Source organism: Lycorma delicatula, chromosome 1 (genome assembly GCF_047948215.1).
Source record: "Lycorma delicatula isolate Av1 chromosome 1, ASM4794821v1, whole genome shotgun sequence".
NCBI lineage: Eukaryota > Metazoa > Arthropoda > Insecta > Hemiptera > Fulgoridae > Lycorma > Lycorma delicatula.
In genome coordinates, this window is record NC_134455.1 from 216479701 (window position 1) to 216507692 (window position 27992).

Sequence of the window (27992 nt, forward strand, 5' to 3'; positions counted from 1 at the left end):
GCCCTGTGAGCTGATAATTTCCTAACAGACACATTAGAAATAAAAAAAAAAATATATATATATATTCTTCTGAATAAATTATAAGTATTTTAATTGGTTATCAGCTAAGGCTGTTTTCCCATTGGCTTCTATTCTCCCAGAATTCTTATCTTCAGATATGATTTTCTTCATCATCTTCCGTAATATATACAACATTATCGTATATACACATTATCATCATCATCATATTCTTATATTCATTATCATTTATTTACAACATTATTATGAACATTCAACAGTTTTCCTTTATATTTCTCTGATTATGTGTCACATCAAACGGTTGTTTTTTTTTAACCAATTATTTTTGTTTACCAACGAAGTTTTATTGCTTTACTGAAATTTTTTTCCAAAAACCCTAAAAAACTCTGAAGAAGATACTTTTGGCCTGTTTTTTTAATCTAACTCAATTTTACACTCATATAAATACATAATAAAATGTAAAAAATACCAACGCCTAATAATTAATCTTTCCATCGAATGGTGTAATATTGTTATCGAATAGTTTGAGCGTTTTTTAGGAAGAACAACTTATTGATTACCGAAAAGAAATAGCTATTTCAAAGTTGATTTTACATAACAAATATATGGATCTGGTATTATGGAACTAATTCGAAAAAATTGTCTATTTTTTAAAAAAAAATTAGAATTTTTTTATTGAAGTAATCAAAGTAAAACTGATTTAACTAATGATTATTTCCAAAGACTTCCCTAAAATTCTTAGAAAACGATAACCTGTGAATAAATTTCAGTAACCTATTAAAAATCTAATAAAATATTGTTGAAAATTTGCTCATAGTATTACGCGTTTCGGTTATCCTAAGATCGCAGTGAAGACACAGTGTACCTGGTTTAAAATTTCCTGTCATTACTTTGTAATGTAAATATGCAAGATGATTACTTTGATATGCGGAATGATTGAATGGTACGAATTATAAAATATTTTCTTTTTTACCGACTTTTTGAAGAAAAGTATTCAATTACTTTCGGTCGCATGGAAGGAATGAGTGGGTGGGTGAAAATGAATTTTTTTATGTTTTGAGGTATGAGGAGTATGAAAATACCATTCACATAAACTGTGGTTTTCTTATATAGATATATTTACAGGCCTATGTATAAAATTTTGTGGCTTGAAAATCTTCAAAACTACTAAATCAATTTCATTAAAATTTAGATATGCTGTAGTAGTATATCTGAAGTTGTGCATGTGAAAATATAATGAAGGTTAATTGAGCCATTCTTGAGTTAAACTTAATTTCAGGTTGAAAAAGTTTGAACGGGGCAAGTTAAAAGCGTGGTTCGTTATGAAGCTGTATTTTGGAACGTTGACGTTTCTTTATATTTGCGGTATCTATTGTTAGCAGTAATGTGTGAATTCAGGTATCGTTACCTACTTTGAGAGTTATGATGACTGGGTATTTATTTGATTGCGGCAAAAAGAAACAATATAAAATGATGAAAAGTTAGTCGTGTTGCGGAGAACTGCCCAAGAATTTTTTTTTTCTTATAAAAGGTAACAAAAGTATCGAATTTAGTAAATATTTTCTTGAAAAACTTTGTCGTATACTCGTATATATAATACATAACAGGTTTGTGAATCATTCACTGTCATCATATATACTTTTAAGTGTAAACTACATAATCTAATTTTACATACTCTTTTGCATACCCATAAATCATTTCGCTTATACAATTAATTGTTGGAAGTAAACCGTTCCAATACAAATTGTGGGAGTAAAAACATTCTTATTGTTTCTTACAGGTATGTATCGTCTGTATTGCCATACAGCCAGATACATACCATTACCCCCAATGTAATATGGTCTAGTAAAATAAATAATCAGTTAAATAAAACAATTGTTAACTGAAAATTATTAAATTTTAAATTAACAATCACTTGACTGATTTGAGGCTATTCTTCAATCCTTTTCTGTATTTTATTTTTAAACCTTCTATATCCTCAGTTATCTGTTTGTACGTTCCAATGTTTTCTTCCTTTAGAGTTTATTTTACCATTTACATGTCCCATAATTAAGAAATTATTTAAATCTGGATATCTTAATACATAGCTCACTAACCGAGTCTAAAAGATTCTGGCAGAAATTTCTGTTTTTTTATTTCGAATTTTATCGACTCTCATAGTAATTCAGTTTTTCATATTTTACTGTACTGCACACAAATATGACTTAACCCTACATAAAGAAATCAGTTGTAGTATAACGTAAACAACTAAAATTCATAAAATTGACTATGTTATTTATTTTTACTTTATAACTCTTTAAAAATCATTATATAATCTGCTTTAAAACAAATATTTAGTTACTCCAGCGAATCTACGAGCTTGTGACGTCACGTGCTGACATCTCATATTATTGTTTTCCAAAACATTATTTTTATTTCATATTTCGACTTACAAACAATACGGGCTCTCAAACAAAAAAATTTATACATACAGTTAGAAATGATGTCGTTGTCACGATTATATTTAGTTCCGTCATTCGTAAAACTTAATGTGTGTATAAAGAAATAAACTTTAGTCAAGTTTATATCGTGTTCAGTGAAGGAATTCTAATAGCGTTTTTGTGCGGTCATATTATTTTATAATTAGTCATTGTTTTTCGCAAATTTTCTGTAGTAGTATTTTTTGTTCGTGTATTATTAGTGGGGTTTGTTATGGAAGAATTTAAATCCGTAGTTAAAAAAAAACTTAGGAGTCAAGCACGTGAAATTATCAATAATGTTTATGATTTTATGAAAAAAAGAAGCTCTAAAAGTAGGTAAATTAACTGACGACAAACACATAATTGGCATTCAAAAATGCGAAGAAAGAACTGCTGCTGCATGTGGGATATCAAAAACACAGGTTCAAAAACTCAGAAGAAAAAAAGACATGATTCTTCAATCAACATCCCAATCGTGTTCTTTCAGCACACCGAAAAATTATAAACGACGTTTGAAACCTGACAGTGGACTGGACAGTTTTGATTTAGATGTAATTAAACGAACAGTTAATGAATTTCATTCAAAGAAGAATGAATTACCTACTTTAAAAGAAATAAGGCAAGAACTTCAGCCCATCTATTGTTTTTAAAGGCAGTGAATCAACTTTAGCTGTTATTTTGAAAGAGTTAGGTTTCAAATAGCGTAAAACTGAAAATAGCAGAAAAAATTAATTGAGAAATCCGATATCAGGGAGAATTGAATATTTGCAGGCAATGGCTAAGTACAGACAAAGCAATGCTATAATTGTTTATTTGGATGAAACGTACGTTTTAAGTTCGCATTGTTCGACAAAGTCGTGATCTGATGGTATTGTTGAGGAACTTCATGTGCCGATTAATAAAGGTGACCGTTTAATTGTAATTCATGCTTTAGGAGAAATCAGTTTTATTCCGAACGCATTACTTAACTTGGAAAGCCAGTTCGAAAAGTGGCGACTACAATGACAACATGAATACACACAATTTCGTGAAATGGGCGCGTGAAAAATTTATTCCAAATCTTCCACAAATGTCAGTAGTAGTTTGTAAGTGATAAGGAGTATTATCACAATACAGGTATTGATAAAGTGCCAAATTCTAACTCCAGAAGAAAATACATGACCGATTGGCTGGAGAAAACCCATATTCCGTATAGTTAAAAAATGCTAAAACCACAGTTATATGGATTAGTAAAGTTACATAAAACTGAAGTACAAAAATATCACATGGATGAACGTTTGAAAAAACAAGGGCATTGTGTTCTTAGACTCCCGCCGTACCATCCTGATTTGAATCCGATCGAGATGGTATGGTCAGCCATAAAAAGACATGTGGCGAGTCATAACATAACATTTTCATTCACAAATGTTGAAAAATTAATTACGGAGAAAATTAATTCCGTGAATGAAGATGGCTGAAAACCGTATTGTGAAAAAGTAAAAAAAAATATGAAAAACTGAAACCACTGATAGGTGAAATGACAGAACGTTATATTATACCTGTAGACTCTTGATAGCCAATGTGAAAATGAAAGTGACAGTGGTCACTTTAGCGAGGATGGTGAACGTGCTAGAAGTTTGAATTAAATGCATGAAGAAAATTCAAGTAAGTTTTTGTTCATTATTAAAAATGAATAATTTAAAACAAATAAAGGTTATAAAAGAATTACGCATTTTTTACAATTAGTACATAAATATGATAGTTATTACCGCGTATGATAAGTAATACTTCAATTCGATTCGCGGAGTTGTTTTCAGACCGAGTAGTAATACGCAGTTTGCTCGTGACGTCACAAACTCGTACATTGGCTGGGCCTAGTTTAGTTTTATGAGATTATGTAACCGTTAGAACAGAAGGGGCAAACAGAAGAGGCTATGATAGTATGGATAGGGAGTTGGAGGAGTTTAATATCGTTATTTATTCGACGATCCCAACTCAAGACTTGTGTAAAACGTAGTTTTGAGAGTGGAGGTACTCCGAAACGCGTCGGCTGCGAATGTTAGAATGACATTGCTAGGAAGGGTAGAAAATAATACCCAAATCAAATATGATAATCCTAGAGGAAATGCAAAATATTGTGGAAATTCCATTACACATTACTGTAAGTCTTTTCAAGGTTTACGAATTCCTTGTTGATTGTTATATATAAAACCACATACTACTAAATGTGAAGTAGGGAGTATATTTTTGCGAAGAACGTTACCATGGATTTACCTAATATTTGTACATCTTTAATTCATTAAAATAAATAATAATTTACTTTGTGTTGGATAAATTTAATGAAGCTGTATTTTTGGTGTAGAATTTACAAATTGCTCATTCATTTTCCTCATCTTCCTTTTTTTATTTGTTTATTGATGACTGCTTATTGTTTATTATTGACTATTTCAAAAAAAAAAATTCTGTATTTTGTGAGTTTTTCTGCAGTAGGACTTGTTGAAAGAATTTAGGTGCACTAATATAATATTTTTAATTCCTATACTGGGTTCTTTACCATGACCGCTTAAGTGTAATAATAATAATAAACGATTTTAGTATAAGTTTTACATGTACTAGGGATTTAGTTGTTTATGTTCATACGTTTGAGGTTGGATATTTAAAAGTTTATTTTGTTTAACAAAGTTCAGAGAGATTAAACTTTTCAATTGTTTGCTGGGGGTTCTCCAAAATAAAATTAGAATTTTTGTTGCCTACCCTGCTTAGAAAAATTACATTTTCTTATTATGAGCCCTTGAGTGTTGCGCTTGCTTGTAAAAAAAGAAAACATGTTATAAAATAAATTATGCGTAATGCAAACTAAATATACTTTATTGCACAGAACGTGGCCGTTAAAAATAATGGTTTTTTTTTCTTAAGTTTTCGTTAAATCACAATTTTTAATGCATAAATCTGTCATAAAAACATGGCAACCGGTTCCTTAGTTTATATGAAAAGAATATTGGGTTCATCTTCTTTTAACAAAAACAGACGACTTTTCTCTTGAGGTGAGTCCGTGTCATCCATAACATATTTTATTCTGTTGTTTGTTTGCTAATTTTATTTTGCCGGTGCATCGCTAACTTCTCATTTATCAGTTATTAATCTGTTGGTGATTTGTGAGAACATAACATTGGAATGCAATTTTTGTGTTTTTTTTTCAGATTTAAAACTTTTATTTTTTTGGATTGCAGGTTTTAAAATATAGTTTCTGATTGCGTTTTTCATTTCATTTCCGAGGATGATTGCTTATGTTTATTCGGTTTTGATATCATAACCTCATTCATTTTTTGATTTTTCCCTTTCTTGATAATGAATTCTGTTGTGTAATTCTAATGAAACGTATACTACAAACTTTTCCGAACTCGGAAATTTTTTGTTTTGTTATTGTTTAAAGGGAGTGATGCAGTATCTCATTTTTATCCTATACACCATTGTTTTTACTCGCAGTTGTACTTTATCTCTATCTACGATAAACACGTGGTTTTGTAGCCGTTGCTAAAATCTTGTTTAGATTTCATTTAGACATTTATGTAAATAAATCTTGTTTCTAATCTTTCTGCAGAGTCAATTGAAGTCGATTTATTGTTTATTATACATACGGTTTAAAGAAAGTTTATTTTACAGTGTTTAACTCATTCTCCCAAGTCTTCTGTAAAAAATGCTGTTACTGCTTAAAATAAAATTAGGGGCTTGTGAGTTTGTACGCGCGTTACTGTGTAGGAAGATAAGTAGAAAAATATGGAAAGGATAATAATAAAATTATTTTATTGATAGTAAAATTTTCAAAATTATTAACGGGTTAATAAAACATTGAGCTGTGATTCTGGGTAACCAGATGCAAATATTCTGAAACTGAGAAAAACAAGTATAAAACGTGAAGTAATAAACTTACGTGAATTATGGGGAGTGTAATTGCACATTTTGCGGTAGGTTTTTTTTTTGTTATCGGTATCTAAAATTTTCCGCGCTTATGAGCTATGAAGGCAGAATTTATAGTCAGCCGATTTACTGCATCAAATTATTTACTTGCAATTAAATCAAACCTATTCCCCCATCGGTTCCATGGCTTTATGTATGTATTATAAAATAATTATCGATTAAGATTGTATTTACTGGAAATCAGTAAATAATATTTGGTTTCACTTCATTTAATAGCAAATTAAAAGAATTTAAAACAAGATTAGCTGATTTTACAATTAAAAAACAAATATATTTAAAATAAAAGTAGTAGAGATTCTTATTGGCCAATCCTCGAAGACCATTGACTATGCAGTAAACAATAATTTTAACGTATATCTTTGTTCTGCACTAGTTTTTTAACCTCAAAATACTTGTTTACTATACTTCCTGATTATTTATCTCAAGTTCAGAATTTATAACTTTATCTCTGATAGTTCTTACCGGTGAGGACGGACACCTACTAGAGGGCTCCTGTCATAACCCGACTATCCAGCCAGTAAGTTTAAGGGGTTTTTGTTTTTGACTGTAACTAAAGTGTTTGAAAGAAATATCCGGGATCTTTTCACGGCCCGTAGTTATGTTTTAAAATGTTGGTGTAATCGTTGTTATTTAGTGATTTTGGTGCATATCTCATACATCACCCGTGTGTATTAATTCCTGTATAGTTTTTAATATTCGTATTAATGTTTGCAGTCACTAGTCTACTGATCACATTCCGAGAGCCTATTTTCTCACTTATTTCTTTGACTACATCCTCCATTTATTTTTTTCCCACTTTTTCTACTAAATTTTCATTTTATTTTTGATCGGACTAATTTTTTTTTGTTTTTTGCTGAAGAGATTGATTCACAAATCTGATTTTATTTTTGTTGGTTATAGATTTTGTATGCACGTATACCGATTAAATAACTCTCTCTTACTCGTTATAAATATTTAAACTGCATTCTAGCAAGAGATATAATTATTTATAAAATCAGAATTTTTGTTTTTACAGCGTTTTTATTTTCTTTGATGTTAAATAATTTGCAGAGATCTCTGTTAATCGGAAATTTTTTACGTTTCATCATTTAATTAAAAACATACTTTAAAAAGTAAAATTAAATTAAATCGTAATTAAACTTTTGGAGAGGTATGTTTAACATTTCAGCTAGCGGCATAAAATGAACTATTGTGGTGGTATTACAGTCTACTGGTAGATAATGAAACTATTATTTCATTTAATCAATCTTCATATTAAATTTGACTAGTTCATTATTAATTATATTTTTGTTACCTTTTTTGTAGTGTATTTTATAATATAAGATATTTCCACTTATTGCTGTTCATTTTTGATATTTGCATGATGTCTGTAGTTGAAAATATGTGTTTATTTTCGCCGATGATGATCACTGTAATTCGATTTTGGTTTACCCTATTTCTATCTTTTAAGTCTTCGTGAAAGTGTTTTCAGAACACATCTAAGGTATTCTGATTGGTTCCTCACAGTTTGTAAGAAACATTTTGAGAATTATTTTATACCTGAGAGTAAAATAGTTGGGGAGTATGACAAGCGGTCAGAAAAATGAACGAGGAATTATACTCATAATTTTCCTCTTAGTTTAGTAAATAAATTTTAAATAACTTAAAGTAAAAAAACAAAAATAGTATTGGATCATGCCTGTAGATATATTAAGCCTTGTAGATGTATATATGTAATATTTAATAATGTTTTGAGATTTTGAAACCAAATTATGGGCAATAAAACCTGTACAAAAGCTTGTAGCTCTTGTAAGCTCTCTCTTGTAAGCTCTTGTAGCGAGTGAACACAAATTAGTCATGATGCGACGTAAATTGGGTTTAAAATACTAAGAAAAAAAAAATGTTAAAGAAATGGAGTGAAGCTTAAGTAAAAAAATAAAAAATGACAATTGTCTAGAAATGACTGCAAAAGAAAATAATGTAGAAAATAAATAGATAATTTGTAGAGCAGAAATTTTAGACGGATAAGTGAACATAAAAATATAAAAATGCAAAATATGACGACGGTAGGAAACTGTGTAGGCTTTTAAGTTAATGAAAAGCAGGAAGCAGCAAAGACTAGTTGAAGGAAACATGCGGTGAGGTAAGAAGAATGTAACTGTTTTTAGAGGATAATGCCACCAGGATTCTAATTCAGAACAAAACTCAATCGACTATACTGGTTAGTATCTAGTATTTTATTTATTAGATAGGAGAAATACCCTCACATAAAAAAAAAAATCAAAAAAAAAATCTATAAACTGAAGAAAGCAGCAGCAGTTAAATATAAGCAGGGGAGTAGAATATGTCCGAACGCGCGAACGTGTTTCGGGGGAAATTTGGGCTGTCCGTGGAAATTTTTACCGGTCATGAAAAATAGAAAAAAAGACGTAATTCTAGATTGATGTATTCACATCATTTTTTACAGTTATTAACTAGAATGATTGTTCTTTTAACAAGTTTTGAAAAGAAATATTCATTCTACTGACTTAGGCATAATGGGAACAAATGTAGCCACGACATTCCTGGTGAGCGATGACTCACTGACTCAAATCGCGACAGGCTAGGGACGCATTACTGATAACACGCATTGTGGTCACCAGTGTGTGCGTGCGTGAGTACGTCTCATCTCCTCTCTACTGCACTATCCGTTTAGTTGTTTTTGGGTGAGCAGTAGTTTTTCTATGTTTTTATTAGTTTGCCGGCTGCAAACGTGTTGTTTTCTTTTAATAGTGAAGTAGTTAAGTGACTTTTAATAGTGTTAAGTGATATACACAATATACAGTATAGTGAGTATAAAAATGTACGTTAATTATGTCGACATTTAAAAGTAAGCAAGATGTAAACTGTGCGTTTTGTGACTGGCGCGGCAGACGCGATAAACTTGGAAATTATTTTGTAAATAAACACCCAAATGAAAAACCAAGAACTAAAGATCAAGCTAGTATTTCGGTATTTTTTAAAAACAAAAACTCGTGACGTTGATGAAATAAGTAGCAGTGAACCTTTAAACAAACAAATGAAACTTGATGAATCATAATCACTTTGTACAGAGAATCGGACTTATCTTGCGGGCAAAACAATGCCGATGTTGGCGATAACGTGCCTATCTCTAACAGGCCGACTATTTATCCTGATATTTTTGAACAGTTATCAACTATAATTCAGGCGATATCCGGCCTTAATAAAAAAGTTGATGAACTATTAAAATCGAATCAGATTAAAACTATTGAAATAGGCCCATCTAGTTCACTTGTCCAAGCCAACATTCCAGTTGAGATAAATGAAAAATTTGATGATTAGGATAATTATCATGTTATCATGTTAATTAGGATAACCAGATTGCTTCCAGATATTTGTCAGCTAATGCCATGCTTAGCAGAACATATGGCCGCAGTACATTGCTCCCCATGTGTAGAGCATTATAAAACCATTCCAAAGGAGGTAGTGGTTCTTAAATCTGGCACCTTTGGTATTTTATCTCTACCAAGTGAACACTAGTTAATTCAACCAGTTCTGAGTGTATAGTTTTGAAATTTCAAAATCCATTTAATTGGCTACTTCCAATCACGTGCTCATAAATGGTGTATTGACTTTTCTGAAGCAACTGAGAAAAGAAATATAATTTGCAAAAAGAACACGAAAATATGGGTCTGAGGTCGCTACAGCAGCTTATAGTGCCATTAAAGGTAAGGGTAGGAAATATTTTGAAAGATTATTAAGTCTAATTGTATTAAATGATGCTGATTTTGGTGAGCTTAATCATTCCAAGGAAGTTTATAGAGAATTCAGAAAAAAACAAATTTTTTACCATGAAAGCAAATATTTTGGATATTTTTGATACTAAAAATCCTGTAACAAACCGTTTGCCTTTAATATCTTTCACTGCTGATAAAATAACCAAACTTCAATAACCAAAGTAGATGGTGTTCAGATTTGTATTATATCATGTGGCACTTCACACAAGAGTGATATTCTTGTTCAGAAACTCGAACGTGCTATCAAGAATTTTAACTTTAAAATAAAACAACAGTTAAATGGCATGGCTTTTGATGGAAATGTTTTGATCTAGGTTTAGATAAAAAAACTGGTCCTGCTTTGTGAAGGGGTTGGCCATGACTTTTTCCTCCTTACATCGGACTTAGCACATAGATTAGAATGTGTTTTAAATGACGTTCGCAAAGACAACACTTTTTCTTGGTTTAACAGTCAAGCTCAAACAGTAGGAAACGTAATGAAAAATTACTACTGGGGAATTGTCTATGAGGAATTAATTACATTACCAGATGAACTACAAGTGAGTTTTTTAAACCCTAAATCATTTCAAAAAAACCCGTTTTGTTCAGAGTGAATTGAGAGTTTACACAAAAGTTCAAATTATTTTTCTGCTTTGCAAAAAAGCAAACTAAATACATCAAAAAGGGCAAAAACACTGAAGCTAAAAAGTATTTACGAGCTAATAAAATTTTCTAAACCTGAATTCATTTACCAACTTGGGACAATTGATAGTTTAGAATTAGTGATGAAATTTAGTTTTACTACACAAAATGTAAACATATGTATCTGGACAGTTTTTGATTATTACACTTCAATGAAAAACACTGAAGAAAGTGGAAATTGAAATGAAACATGCAAAATTAAGTGAGCAGAATTTTTCATCTCTTTTTAAAACGCTTAAAAGCTTAAATAAAATGTTTACCAAGAATGTTTACTACCTAATGAAGATCTAGAGAGATAAAGCCTTTCAAAAACTCAGAAACAATTTCAAGATGGAGAAGAATTTATTCAAATAAAAAATCCTTCATAAGTTCTAGAAAAAAACTAGAAAACCTTTGTGTAGCATTGTCAAATCGACTTGAAGTGAAAATTAGTGAGTCCTATTGTAGAAAATATGAGACTATGTTTTAGTAGCGGGTTCCTAAGAATAGCAGAAGAAACAGATGCAAGTACACTTGAATCTTTAGCAATTTTAACAAATTGGATCAATAGAAATCAAGGGTGCAACTTTGATCTTAAAGTTCTCTTTTTACAGTTAAAAATGATGAAAAGCAATCTTCTAAACTTAATTTTAATTAATAATTTTTTTTAAAATGAGGCCATAAAACCTTTTTTAATTGAGCAAGACAACAGAGTGATCAAAGAACTATCTAGGAACATTGAAGTTAATGCTGAAATCTCAGAAACAGTTTTCCTCCTTGAAAACTGCTTAAAAATCTGTACTGAGGCTGAATATGAATCTGTTAGATCTGTCACACACTATGTGACACACTATTTCAAGAAGTATTAATTTCATGGAATAGTCCTCCCATTCATTATGCATCTTTGGACAGACACTTTAATGGTGGAAAATACCATTTTTTTAAATTTTCCTCAACCAATCATAAAAAAATCTTTATCTCCACAGAGATAAAGGAAGGCTGCCTTTTCTTAATGACTTGAACTGATAATCATCACTGTACTCATTACAGGTTGTCTTTATGAAGTATTATTAATTTTATCATAATATTAAAACAATTTTTCATTACCTTACCTTTAACAAAGTAGTTAAACAATTCTACAAACATTGAACATCGACAGATTTTTTATTAGCCCTACAATATTTAAATATTTTCTAAAAAAAAAAATAACAGGATAAATTTCAGCCCCTAAGAGTTAAATGATGGTAACTCCATTGGATTTATGATTGTTTACCTCTCAGATGCTGATTTGTATTCTAATAATTAGCTTAATAAGTAATCTTTTTTTAACATGTCTCTTGGAGTAAGGCTAACACATTTATTTTATTTCAGTGTCCTCTTCAGTGGCCATCTTCCTTTGAAGCCATCACAATACAGCCAATATTAGACTATTGTGTTTGTTGAGTTGTGATTATTAATGTATTTCTTGTTCATAAGATAATTTTTTGAATAAATTAAATGTCTGCAACCCATGTATTTTTATTACTTCCCTTTTTATAGCTCATCGTACAATAAATTGGTTGGTAAAATATAATAAACCCTCGCCTTAGTTTTGGGGAAATTTCTGACCGAAAAAATTGGGTTTGCGGGAAATTTTAGGGGTCTGAACATTTCTGCTCCCCTGAATATAAGTACCAGCAAAATTTACACTGTCAATATAATATCATAGAAAATGCACACTATAATTTGTCCCATGAAATCGTACAGCAAACCAAATCATTCTAATTTAATTTAGCACAATCAATCCGAGAAAAACACTTCTCGTGTAACATAAAAATGAAGTAAAAATAAATTATGATACAAAAATTAGAAATTGTGATAAAATTATATATTTATCTTAAAAATAAACATTTTAAGAAAATATGTTATCGCTATATTAAAATTTCACCGAATAAAACAGAAAAAAGTATTTGTTACAATATGAAAAAAATAAAATCATATTTAATTTTATATGATGGGAGTATTTTTGTTCATGGCTTGTATGATATACTGTATACAGTTGTGTTCTTTGCTTCTTTTTGTACTGTTTTGCTTAATTAATTAACTAATCCTCGATACTTACAATAGATTTAGGATATTGTTGTAGTGGCGTTTCATTTTCACTCGGCAACAAATATGTAATACAAAAATTAGCTTTTCATTAAATAATTTAGTTTATTTTGCTGTTTAATGTGTTCATTTGTTTTGATTTTAAAATGTTATTTTTTTATTTCAGTTTTGGGTAGGATATTTTTAGTATTAAATTCTATCTATAAACAGAGATTGAAAAGTGATTAAAAGTGTAGCAGTGATTAAAACTGTAGCGTTATAATGCTACAGTTTATGTCTAATTTTGTACTTTTTGATCTCTGTTGATAATTAGAATTGAATTCTTAAATTATAACTTGCTGATTTTAAAGCAAAAGTTGACCTTAAAATTTCTCCTTATAAGTAAAAGTAGCTGATCAATAAAAATAGTTTAATCAGATTTTTTCAGTTAAAGTGATCCACTCTAATTCATTTTTCTTATAATATCTGACATTTGTATGAGCTAAAGTATTTCTCTTTCTCATATTATGTGAATTTTATCATCACTAGTGTTTATTTTTTATTAGTGCAAGTGTTACTTACCCTAAGTGTTAATTATAAATACTGCAAGATGCTTTGGTTGAGTTTATTCAGAGTACTGTAGTTCGTTTTTTTTTCCCTTTGCTTAATGATATCACAACATAAGCTTAAAGCTTGTGCGTGGTTATGCTTAAATTATAAGTAGAATTACGTTATATGATGTGAGGGTTATATAATAAGGTTATATATTGTTATCACATTAAAAAGTTAATCAAAATCCTTTTTGATTAAAATTATTTTTTATCGTATGCATTTATTGGAAATAAATATATTAATACTTGTATGTAACTACCTGTAATATGCATACCATTGCAACATTACTAATTAGAGTGTTTATTTTGTTTCAGAGGTGATAACTTGCAATGGATATCAGTTTCAACAATGTAGTTGAGAGCACACGACAGTACTTCCAAGGACTTCCAACAAACAGTCCTACCAGTGGTGGGAATTCAAGTGGTCCTTCCCCTGCACTTTCTGGAGCTGCAGCCCAATTGCAGCCAACACAGCAAAATGGGAACAACAACATTCCTTCATCTTCTCCCTCGGTGTTGTCATACTGGCCGGCTACAGGCTCCTTACGCAATAAAGAGGCCGACAGTGAACCCACGCCATCTAGTTCCCAACCTCAAGCTCATTATACCACTGGTCATGCGAAACCCGTCCAACAGATGTACAATGGTTCCATAACAACCAGTAGTGTAGCTACTTCTCATCAATCGGGCCATCAACAAAGGCATCAACATAATTTACCTCCAATAGCTGCTTTGTCTTCCTCTATCAATTACCATTCAAGCAGAGCTTCAAGAGATAATCTTTCCTCTCAGTCTTCATTAAGTCATCGATCGCAATCTCAAAATCAACAGCTTCCATTACCTTCTATTAATCAAATAACCCCTCACTCTTCTTTGAAATCATCAACCTCTTTAACTCCTAGAACGTTAACACAGTTTCGGGCTGTAGAATATGGTCAGACAGGACAGCCTAATATGTACAATATTAATTCAATTTCAAGTCACAGCAGAAGTCCCTCAAGTAGTTTACAGTATTCTCAACAAAGCCAAATAACCAAATATTCTCAACAGACTTCAGTACCAAATTCATCTACGAGTACATTTAGTTATTCTATAAGTAATTCACCTTCAGTTCCTAATTCAACAAGTGCATCATCTGTTACACCTTCAACATCATATCATTCTTCCTCATCCTCTTCTTCAGCCTCTATAACATCCTCCACTGGATATATGACTGCTCAAAGGCACCATTTACTCCAACAGCAACAGAACCAGCATTTGCAATTACAAATTCAACAGCAGCAGCACCAGCAGAAGCAATTACAGCATCAGCAGTCCCATCATCAACTTCAACAACTTCATCAACAACAACAACATCACCACAAACAACAAACACAGCAACTACAACAACAACATCAAAATCAGCAGCAGCAACAGCATCAACATCAACACCAACAGCACCATCAGCATCAACATCAACATCCACAGCAGCAGCATCAGCAACAACATCAGCAGCAACAGCAACAACAACAACAACAGCAACTACAACAGCAGCAACATCAGCAACAGCAGCATCAGCAGTTACAGCAGCAGATGCAACAAGCTATGTATCATCAAAGTCGACAGCAGATAAATTCTAACAGAAATGCTGATGTTTTAAAATCATCCTATGAGCAAATGCGCCAACAGTCTGTTTTAAAGAATTCCCAGTATTCTGTACAGCCACAACAACAGGTAAATGGATTTTGACTGTTAATTTTATTAAAAAATATGTACATATAATTGTGTGTGTATCCGCATACACATACACACTATTTCACTTCTAAAAGTCTTCAGACATTCAAACAACTAATTCCAGTGGTTATTACTGATTTTGTAAATCTATTGAGAAGTTTTCTTACATTGAAAAAAATCAAGTAGTTAAGTGGGATGAAAATAAATGTTTATTATTTATTTTCATGGAGTTAACCATGATTGACCTTGAAAATGGTGTTTATCGAATCGTTCTTTTCTTTCATAATTTGTATTTTTCTACACTTTTTTCTTTGTTAGCTGATACAAACACACAAAGTTTTCATATTAACATATTTTACAAAGTAGAATTAAATGTATAGTTCTACTATTTAAAAGTTTCTGATAACTCCAACCTTTTCATTCAGTATGCTGTGGTGATGACAGTTTTACAATTTTTCTGAAGAAAATACAGAATTATACAGAAAATCATTTCCTTAAACTTTTCTTGTTGATACACAAATTGTAAAAAAAGATACTAGGAAACTCCAAAAATTGAAATTTAAAGAGAATAAAGTAACTGAATTTGCACTGATGTTGCATGGTGCAATGAAAGTAAAGGATTTTTCAATTTGTAGAAGAATTTCTGACATTGATTGTAATGCACAAATATTGAAGCTTAATATATTAAGAATATTTTTATATTTGAAAAACTTTACTATCTGTTAAAAGTGTGTTTAGCAATGAAAAAATTGTTCTGTAGGAAACTTTGTTCTATTACTAGATATGAACCACCTATGAACTCAAGACTGTGATTTGTAATATGTTCAAATGCCTATTACTAATATTACTTGTATATTAAATTTAGTTTTTGAAAATGTTATACACATATTCAGTGATTTGATTTTTTCTCCACTCCCATCATGCTTTATAAAAAGTAGTGAAAATTACAGAGATGTATGTAGTCTGACAAAAGTTACTAAGTAGGTAGGCAATATGCTCCCTTTCATAAGTACATTCTTTCATCTCATCTAATGGTGGATACTACCAATGTGTAGGTACAAAATTGCACCTTTTGAAGATCTGAGGTTAAAATGAAATTACAAAATAAAAAAACGACTCACAAAATATCTGAAAAATCGGTTACTTTTAAAAATAAAGATAGTTATAATAAAATAAATAATTTGTATTGCAAACAAAAGGTTTAATATAACTAAGTAGTTTTACCTATGAAGATATTCTCTTTAAGTTTTCCTATTTTTAAATGGAAATTTAATTATCTAATTACTAATATTAATACTTATTAATAATATTCAGAAAAATATTGAGTCAGTTTTAATTATAATTATTAAAATAAATATTATCATCTTTATTGTTCCGTGTGTGTGTGCGCGCGCGCGTTCGCTGTGCATGTGTGTTAATATAAAAATATTAAAAAAATATATTTGTGTAAAAATGTATAAATATGTTAAAAATATACATATATATTGTGTAAAATAATAGTGAAGTGCCAGACAGTCATAGTTTTGGAAAACATCGAGATAGGGACATTAAATATACAGTACATCAAAATGAAGAGAAACTCTCCAAGAATTTTATTTGTTCAATAGATTTCAATATGCACTCCTTTAGTGACATCAAGACTCCTTTAAACTGACATCAAGACAGTATTCAACTTCTTGGCTTATACACAGAGTGTTCAACTTAAATGAGGCCTCATCACTTAGTTTAAACAATAGTTTATTGGTAAATTCTTGCATAATAATTTACAGAAGGGTGTTGAAAATAATGCCCATCCACTTCTACGCACTTGTCAACATGTTTGACCATGTTCCTGATTACTCTTATTAACTGTACCCTGTCTATTTCTTGGATGGCACTGATAATTTTGATCTCCAATTTCTGCAGGATGTGTGGATTGCTCCTATAAACAATTCCTTTTAACTAACCCCACAGAAAGAAATCTGGACTCATCATATCAGGGGATCTTGGTGGCCACAATACTTTAGAAATGATTTTTTCGACAAAAAAATCCTATAGCATCTCCATAGTACAGCAAGCTGTAAGGCGTGGCATTGTCCTGTTGCAGCCAGCAGTCACACTCATCCTCTTGCAGTAAGACTCTGAACTTTTGGATAATTTCTTGGTAGACGGCAGCATCCACAGTTTTTTTCTAAAAACAAGAGCCCTATTATTTGTCACCTTGAAATTGCACACCATATAACTATTTTTTATGGGTGTAGGGTAGATAGAAAGAAAATGTGTGGGTTTTCAGTACCCCCCAGGTCCGGTCGTTCTGACTATTCACATACCCACTAAGGTGAAATCACACTTCATCTGTAAGAAACACTTTATCTAAAATGCCAATGTTACCTGTTATGAAGTTCTTGAACAATTGACAGTAGTGAATCCTTTTAGCATAACCAACATTAGTTAGCTCATGGAAAACTTCATTTGATACAGATAACATTTCAGCATTCTCCTCACTGCAGTGTGGCCTGAACTTAGTGAAATGTTCTTTTCTCGGCTTAGTCTCTGCAAAAATTTATGAGATCTTGTAACTGCCACTTTAATGTCTTGTACTACCTGCATTGTTGAAATGTGTATTAGCCATGTTTCTTGTGCTTGTTTCACAAAATTTTTTAACTAACTTTTGAATAACACTTTTCACTGGAGCTTCCTTTTGAAATTTTTCCCTGAACTTTCATCAACCAACGCACAACATGAGATTTTATCTTTAAATAAGTTTCTGTCAGGGATAACAATTGTCAGTTCTTCAACAGAACTGCATTTTAGCAAACAACACATAAATACACAACCTTTTTCAAAAGCCAATGCTCGACACAGACTGACAGTGCTCCAATTCAATAAACAACAGTCCTCCCCACTCCAGTTCCAGTCGTGCCGACATCTTCCACATTATTTTATCTATCTCACACCATTATATGCATTTAAACAAAAACTATGCATTTAGTGTAAACTACTAAGTGATGGGCCTTTTTTTAGTTTAACACTGTACAACAGAGAACATCTGATAGATGAGATGGTAGGTGTAAATGTCTGATAGGTTTGAAAGATGAAATAGCTTTAGTGGTTCTCTTTCTTTTAAATGATCAAATTTCTTATTTGAACAAGTAACACTTGTATCTACATAACCCCATAAATAAAAAATCAGTTGGTGTATGATCTACAGACTGTGAAGATCAGCCTTCTCATCCAACACTTAGCTGGGGTAATCTTTAGAATATTTTGTTTAGGTAATCCTGTGTAAATGTGGCAAAATCTGGAGGAGCTCCATTTAACTGGAAAATTAAATTCTATGGTATTTGGGGCAGTGCATACCCTTCTATGATATCCAAAGAATTGTTTCCTGTTATAGATTTTTCAGCAAAAGGGACCAATAACTCTGTTTTGTGCAATTGTTCACCACACATTAACTTTGGGGCTGTCATGAAGATCTTTTCATAAGTCATGTGAATTGTCAGTACCCCCATACATAAACATTATCCCAAAACATGAAATAGTTTCATCATTGAAAATAAAGTAGTTGAATTTTTTAACCAGTAAAGCAAATCATTTTTTAAAATTCTAAACAGTTGTTTTTTGAATGCCTAATTCTACAGAAAACTTCCAACCTGAATTTTTTTGGCTAATGCAAAGCTTCAGTGGTATCATCAGATATTATGATCATCCTGAATCTTACTGCTTAAGTAGGCTGTCTGTTTCTGTGAGTTATTTGTCCCATTGGCAAATGTTATTTTTATGTAGTTATCTTCATTGAACACAACAGTATTCATGTCTAATAAGAGTAACTTACTTAAAGTTAGCAAATCATAAAACACATTGAAACTAACTCTGCACTGCAGTCATGGTGATTAACAAGTTTCTTGCCAATATTGAACTTGTAGCACAGCAGACGTGTGCTGTTACTATAACTAGTTTATGTATTGAAAACTTAAAACAATTTCTCTTCATTTTGATATCTACTTCATGTCTTCTTCATGCTTTGTTCTAAATCTATGGCCATTTGAAACCCACCATTATTTTATGAATACTAAAATATAAATATATTGGTTCGGGGCTCGATCAGGATATTGAGAGATTGAGAATTTAGAATGTTTATATAATTACAGTTTATTGGTTTAAAATGTTCATAATTACAACAAGAAAAATTAATAATAATAACAATGGTGATTTATGATAATAATAATAAGTGGCAATAATAAAACAGTTAATGAACAAAAATATTAATATAGTAATTAAAATCACAATAATAATCAGGATAATAGTAGTAAAAAATAATATTACATGTCAATAACAACAAATCAAATAATTAATACATTACATAATCAAACAATAAACATGATGTAAGAACAGTGCATAATACATAATGTAATCAACAAAGAATAACAATCATAATATTACACATCAAATAGTGATAAATGTCAATAGTAAATAATAAATACAGGTTACACACAAGACAGAGTTTAAAATAAATAATCGTTCAGAATTTATTCCAGGTAGATAAATAGAAAGAAAAGAATTCAAATCCATTAACAAAAGAAACCACTAATCTTAACTCTTTTTTAACCATTAGTCATATTAACAAAATCATATAAAATTCACTTGCAAATACCTTTGCTGTCTACCCTAACAGTTAATGAATGAAGTTTATTGCATTATTTCTTTCACTTATATACTTTCTTTTTTTTTTAATCTTATTAAGCACCCACGGGGCAACTGGTCCTCGCCGTTAGGCTTTAACACAGTCTATCACTTGCATACTTAGTTTTACTGGAACTCACCGACAGTATTTCTTGTATACTTGGATTTACTTGTGGCATCACCTTAGTTGTATCAAAGTTGATTCAAGACCTTCTCGCTGGACTGACATCTTGCAGACTCACACCTGTGACTCTCCTCGCTGGGCTGACATCATAACGTCTCAGTGGACTGCTTCACAGAACACTGCCGAACCCACACAACTCTCCTCGCGGAATTGCCCTTGTGGGACTGACATCGTAACATCTTGCAGACTGGTTCTAATAGAACTAATTTTTAGCTGGTCTTACTGGGCTATTTATATTGCTGGCCTCTTTACCTGCTGGACCGGACCCAACTCATAGCGTGAGAATGAGGGCTTTTGTTTCCAAGAATTCCATAACCAGGTCCAGTAACTTTTCTCACAGTACAGCAGGTGTTTATTTTGTGTCAGCAGACAGTATAACAAAGGATGATTGTAAAATGGACCTATTATTTACAAAAAGGGTGTCCCTTTCTGGATTTCTCCAATTATATTTTCTATTACTTTCATAATAATTGGTAGAAATCCATCACTCAGATCCACTATACTGGTCTTGTTACAATATATTATTCAGAAAATATGTTTTTATTCTTTTAGTAAATTAAAAAAAATAATTATTTTGAACTAAAATCTTATAAAATAATTCCTATTTAGTCTATTTATAATAAAAATCAGAAAACAAAATATATATATATATATACATATATAAAGTTATTAATTTTATATCAGTTCATTTTATTAATATCCTGTAGCAAAAATTATTTGACTTTATTTATAAAAAATATATATATGCTTTATAATATATACATTTAAATTAACAGGTAATGTTCTGTTACCATAGGTTTTAGTTCTGTTATGCAACATTTAGTCTTGTTCAAATCAGCTGTTTTATGATTGGAAACCTTTTAATATGAAAAAAAAAAAGTATTTAATAGCAAAGTTATTTCATCTTCAGCCAAACCAAGTTGATTGAAATATTTAATGATAAAACTGATGGAGTCTTTTCAAAGGTTGATATCACTAATTGATAGCTGAAAGGAGCGTTTAAATTGTAAAAGTGATCTTATTTCGTAGAGAAGTGGACAAAAGGTGTGGCATCAGAGAGTTTTTTGATAAGGATCTTCTAGTTGATTGTTTTATGTAATGTACTCGTATGTGTGTGTACAAACTGCAATTGATAGTTCTCATACCATTGACAATATTCTTGGATTGAAGGATATAAAAAAAGGGTTGATGCCTAACTATTGCATCAACTGGTAATATGTTACATCAACTTTGTTTAAGATATTGCTTATATTACCAGTACAAACAAATCATTAAAAGATTTGGTAGATTTATGTTGAACATATTTTTGAAAACATATTTAACATAACAACTAATATAAATATGTAACAAAAACATATAGATGTATCAGATAAAACTTGTAGATTAACTATCAACTCACTGAGTGAGAATGAAAATAAAGATGTCAAAAAATTGAAGATGAAGACATAATAAAAATTGACACTCAATAGCTTTTGGAGTCATGGGATAAATACCAGAACATGAGGCCTCGAAAGAGAGAGCTGATAGATTTTTGTATGATAAAGATATCTTACCCAGAGATTTGTTTTACAAACAAACAAATGATAATATATTTCAAAGGACTAGTATAATTGTACACAATTCAGTATAACACTTTTCTTTTTAAAAAAGGGAAATTCATTTTCCTTGATTAAGCGTTTTTTTGTTATTAAAACCTTGGACATGTTACGTATGTATATAAACAGTAAGAAAATTTTATTCAAATGATCAAAATGTTATTCATTACCTATTCAAATGACCTATGTTGGGAATTAAGGGCCAGTTTGAGTTTAGCATTTTTCACCAGCTTTGTTCTAGAAAGGGCAGTATACCAGTTGGTTGACCAATCTAGATAACTAGGGTTAGATATTAAAAAAAGATGATTGAATATGCATTTATCCTTCTTCATCATAGAAAAAAAAAATAGTATCAACAATTTAGGGAACATCATCATTACATTGGGTTAATATGTTAAGGCTTTAATAAAAACAATATGTCCTTTTGCATGGAAATTATATAAATTGGAGCATTCAACTTTGGTGTACCAGAAGTCTAGTATTTTAAGTCTTAGTAATAGTTTGTTTTAACTTGACTGCTAACTGCATTATATGCCAGTCTTATTTATTATTTTCTTAATTTAGGTTCTTTTGAATTTTGTTTTTAAAAAACTTACTTATGGAATGGAGGGAAGAAAATATTTTTTTGGTGGATTGAAATTTATGTATTGAGAACATAATTGATCTTTTATTATATTTAGTGTTTTTATTTTATGCTTTCAGGGATTTTATAACATGTCTATGCCTACCAGCATCAGATCTCCTTCCAGCAATGCACAGCAATCACTAATTACAACTGTTGCCAACAGCCAGCAGCGTAGTGGGGTTTGTCAAACTACTGCAAGATCTTCAGGAGTTATGAAAAGAGAATCTCCACTGGATCTTTCTGTTAAAACTGTTCGCCAGTCTGCTGATTCCACTGCCAAAGATGATTCAGAAAGTATATACAATAGCATGTCTAGTTTTCATCATCATGATATTTTGCAAAGCTCTAATAAGACACCTCCAAAATCATCTAGCAATCGTGGTTCAGCACCTTTACCACCATTGCAGTTACCTTCCAGTGTTGCTTATCCTTCATTTGATAATCATGGAAATGCCAACACTCCTAATACATTGAATGTTCCTACAGCTGCTGCTGGAGCACCAAAAGTAGACTTCCTTCCAGATTTCAATGCTCCACATCAAAATCATAATCCTTCATTGGCTGGTACTGCTAGTGCTTTAAATTATGCAGAACTAAAGAAACGTCACAGAAAAAGCTCTTTGTCTCATCAGCAGCAGCAACAGCAGCAGCAACAACAGCAACAGCAACAGCAACAGCATCAGCATCAGCATCAGCATCATCATCAGCAGCAGCAGCAGCAACACCAACATGTGCAGCAACTTCAACAGCAACAACAACGTACCCAACAGTCACAGCAACAACATTCACACCACCCTCAGTCAGTTCCAACTAATCAGTATCTTTCTGCTTACCAAGGATCTCTGCCACACATGGCAAGTTTTAAGAAGACTGGTTTGTCGATGTATGATCATTCTTCTAAACAGAGTTCTTTTTACTCACAGACGCAACAGAGATCTAGCACTTCAAGCCATAACATGTTGCCTGTATTTACAGTCAGTGGTAGTGATCCTAATTATGTATTAGAGGTTCCTCATTATGATCCTTCAAAACGAGGGACTGATGGTAGGTATGATTATCCAGAGCGTCATGGATTAAGTAGTTCAAACACTTCATCTTCATCTATGGAGGGAACATTGCTGCCTGGAAAGAGAATATCTACTACTGATCTCAGACATCTATCACAAGCAAAAATTCCAAAAGTTGATAACTGGAGAGAGACTATTGACCAACAAATAGAACAGAAATTAAATTCGTATACAACTTCAAGAGGTCAGCAACAGGTGAATGGCTTATCAATTAAAGAGTCTAATAATAACTCAACACCAGTTAATCAGTCTCAAAATATGTCATCAGTTTATCAACAATCGTCTCAACAAAACCATGTTCCTCATTCCTCTAGTAATTCATTGATGAGTAGTCAGAAACAATCCTATTATAATCATCGACAGTCTGCTACAACTGGTTCTTATCAACAGCCAACAAATGCTCCATACCCAGACCAGAATTCTGCTGCAAGAATGAATGAAGCATTTCAACAAAAGGTTTCTAGTAAATTAGCTGTCATTCCAAATGTTGGAGTACCAGATAAACGTGGAGCAGCTGATAAGCGAGTATTGAGCATTCTGCGAAATAGTCTTGAAATAAGAGAAGCAAGAAATCTACAAATACAGCAGTTACAGCAACAGATACAACAGGATAGAGGAAAATCATATTATTCGTTGGAAACGAGAATGCCACAGCCTTCACCTGCGTCAACTCCATCATCTCAAGTTGGACGACAAAACCTACCTCCGTTCGGTGAAATTGCTGCTGGTACCTCTCCTTCATATCCTAGCCATAAATTGCACATTCCTAAAGCAGTAGATTCAGTAAGACTGGAAGAAAAATCTTCAGTAGAAAATTCACAAACGACTGAGAAATCTTCACTACAATTAATGCAACCTATAGAAGAGATTCAGGAAATACCAGCTGTCAGTGAAGCCAGTGAAACAACTGGTGAATTGGATGGTTTGGCAGCATTTTTGGCTGCTCGTATTAGAACTAAAGCCGAACTTAAACAGGTATTTCTAAAATTTCATAAATATTATAAATTTTGCATGCTTTTTACTGTTAAAATATTTTTAAAAAATGAACTTTAATTGTCATAGGATTACTTTACTTTTTATTTAATTTTTTTGGTGTTCATTTATCTTAAACATTAGAACCCATGTAATTCTAAAGAGAAACTGCAGTTTTTGTTGTTGAACTACTTGGTATTATAAGATTCATTTTATGTCATATCCTCAGTTAGAATTTTATTTTTATTTATTTTTAAATTGCTACTCTCTGAGATGTTTGTGATGTAATATGGCTTGGATAACTGAAGTACTGGAAAGGTATACTGTTAATTGTCTTCCTGGGGCTAGTTTTTATTACCTACTTAGAACAAATAAAAAGTTATACTAAATGGTTGTTAAAATAAATTAGAAAACAACATTACACTCAAAAACAGTTACAAAAATGTTTACTTAAACTGTAAACCTAGATCATCATCTAGGTTTTAAGTAAAATGTAAATATAAACCTAAATGGCAAGATTCCTGGTATCTAAACCTAGATTTTAAGGAAATAGTTTTGTAAATGGTTTTTAAGCTTGTTTTCCACTCTAGTTAGCAGTGAATAATACAATTTTGTACAACTGATAAATGTTCAGTGTATTTATTATTAATTAAATACTTCTGTTTTTTATAATAATAATTATATTGATACTTTATTGTAAAAGTATACTTCAATTTTTTTTAATGTTTTATTTTCATGATAATTATAGTACAACAGTTATAAAATACTAGCTGATGGTGGGTCAGCCAAACCCTGGAGCTTACCCTGAGGCCACAAGACGTAACTAAGGGTTGCAAAGTCTACTTTACTCACCATTCCCATCTTGCCAAAGTTATCCTCCTGGACAACCGCACAGCTCACTTCGCTCACCATACCCCCAGGGCTCACTTACTTGCCATTTCCATCTAGTCAGAGAGCTCCATCATTGGACTCCTGCAGTGTTTGTTACCCTCATGGTTGAGAATAATATTGAAAAATAACAATTAAACTCTTCAGGCTGCATAGATACTTGAAAGAGAAACTAAATTAAAAAAGAAAGGATAGTAGCAGTTATGGTAACTAACATACACACACCTTTGACGGTGAAAAATTGATAGCTTATTTATGTTGCCCTGATGACAGAAATATAATAAGTTAAAGGGTTAATCTTTTTTTTCTTTAATGAATATCTTTAATTCATAACTTCACCACCAGGAGGCTAGGGCCTTGATGTATGACTTAAAACCTTCCCTGTGATAAAACGAATGTATTCTGAAAATTTGAAAACAATCAGTCGGTTGGTTATTGCATGATGCGAGATCAAAGAAACAAACTTTCAGCTTTATACGAATTATATCTATACTACTATATAAAGAGGAAGTAGTCTTGTTTGGTCAGATAAACAAAAAAACTTCCTGATCAATTGCAACCAAATTTTTACCAAGGTTTTTTACCATAACTGAAAAGGTTTATAAATATATTTTGTCTCAAAAAATCTCAAAAGAACATTAAAAAAAACAAAAAAACATGTTAAAAAGTAAAATGTAAAAGATGAATCGCTGCTTCCATACATACTATGTTGACTCTCCACTAGGCAGCGGATATGTTGCGCTCAGGCAACAACGTTTTAGTAGTATATTGATATCTACCATCGTTTGGTATAATCAGTAAGTAAACTATGACTTGACGAAATTGATCTTGTCATATCTGCTGCTCCTTGATAAAAAATGTTGACCTTGTAACATGTGTGAAATGACATTTGTAAACATGTGTGTCACAGACCATGTGGTAATATAAATAGGTTATCACTATGCATGATAAATGGAAACTGTTCTAAAAAGTATCTTCGAATGTGCATTTGCAACACTCAAACTACAGATGATGGTTACCTGACTTATCGCATGAGAAGTCCAGAGGACGGAGATCGTACCACAACTTTAAACATGCATGGTAACATAATTGATATTGATAATAAATGGATCGTCTCGCATTGTCCACTTTTGTCACATTGGTTTAATGTCCACATAAATATTGAATTTTGCAACTCTGTGCAAGCAATATGACATATCTGCAAATATGTTACTGAAGGTTAAGATCAAGCAACTTTTTCAGTTGAAAATCAAAGAGATGAATTCAATCAGTAATTAGTGGTAGATTTATATGTACATCTTAGACCGATTGGCGATTTTTTTACTTTCCAATACGTTATCCCACTATTATTCACTTAGTAAACTATCAATGCATTTATTTCACTGAACAAAATCTCCAAGTCCTTGAAAGTCCACAGAAGACCACTCTTATTGTTTTTTTGAGATTTGTCAGTCTGATGACTTCACTAAGAAACTGTTATATCCTGAAGTTTCTAGATACTATACCTAAAATACTCGTAATAACAAGTTTAGCAGAAGAAATTGCAGAACTGATATCGAAGGATTTCCTGGAACAAAAAGGATGTTGCTCTGAGTAGACTATATACAATTCATCTAAACCAAAGTGAATGCTTTCATATGTGAATGTTATTGCATAATGTTAAAGGACCTACATCTTTTGATTACTTGAAAACTATTGATGGTGTGCTACACCGAACATATAAAGGTGCTTGCACTGCACTAGGCTTATTGGTGTGTGTAGTCTTAATATGAATATCTAAATACTGATCTCTACATTTTTTGAAATTCAGAGATTAAAAGTGTTAAAATGGATTTTTGATTTTTTTTAAACCCTGTTATTCTTTTAATTTCTTGCTAGCAAATTAAGAAATCAGCCTTTTTTTTTTGGTGAGTGTAATTTTCATGTCAATAAACCAATTTCTAGATTTTTGAAATTCGACTTTCAAAGGCGATGAAGAAAGTAGAAAAAATTTGAACAATGTAAATTTTCCCAAACCCAGCTACAGTAAACTAGATATTCAGTAGATTTGGGTTTGCAAATATTCATCAGATAAATATTTAAGGGTTTTTTAAACCAAAAAATCAGAAAAATTTTTTACATACATGCTTATTGAATTGATTTATTTATATATTTATTACAATAATACTATAGTGCATCAATAATTAAAATTTACTGGGGCCTAGGTTAGCCAATATTTTCAGTTTGTGCTGATTACTGAACATAAACTATTAATCATATCATGTTAATTTATATTAATTGTGGTTAAGCACTAAATACATGAGTTGTACTTATGTCAGATGAAAATAAACAACATATAGACCATAACTTAACAATTTATAAAATACAAAGTAGTTTGAGATAATTATATACATTATGGTATCAGAAAAAAATGTTGGAAAGGCTTAAAACATATTTCTAAACATGCTATCAGATTTTTTTTGGACAAATAAGAAGTTGTTTCAAATAACTGATAGAATTTTCTGCACCTATCATCTGGATGTTTTTTTACTGGGACAAGATGTTCATTTCTCTTTTTTAACAAAACTAATGGTTTGAATATAATTTTGGTTGATGCTCATATTTAGATAGTGATATCTGTAATGAAAAGAAGTTTAATGAGTAGACAGACCCTATGTTGATGCTATCTACACCAAGTTTCTTTTTACAATTTCATCCCCATTTAAAAGTGGGAATCCTGCCTTGCTAGTATAATTTTT

The 27992-nt window shown here is 31.3% G+C and overlaps 1 protein-coding gene across 1 annotated transcript in view; it reads left to right on the plus strand.

Moving 5' to 3' along the window:
• Window positions 1-27992, plus strand: part of LOC142328480 (uncharacterized) — a 506312-nt gene that overhangs the window by 434054 nt on the left and 44266 nt on the right. Inside the window, exons 5-6 of the mRNA XM_075372302.1 lie at window positions 13864-15261; window positions 22405-24369. Coding sequence (XP_075228417.1) covers window positions 13879-15261; window positions 22405-24369 — 3348 coding nt within the window. The 5' untranslated portion in view covers window positions 13864-13878. The remainder of the gene's footprint in view (window positions 1-13863; window positions 15262-22404; window positions 24370-27992) is intronic.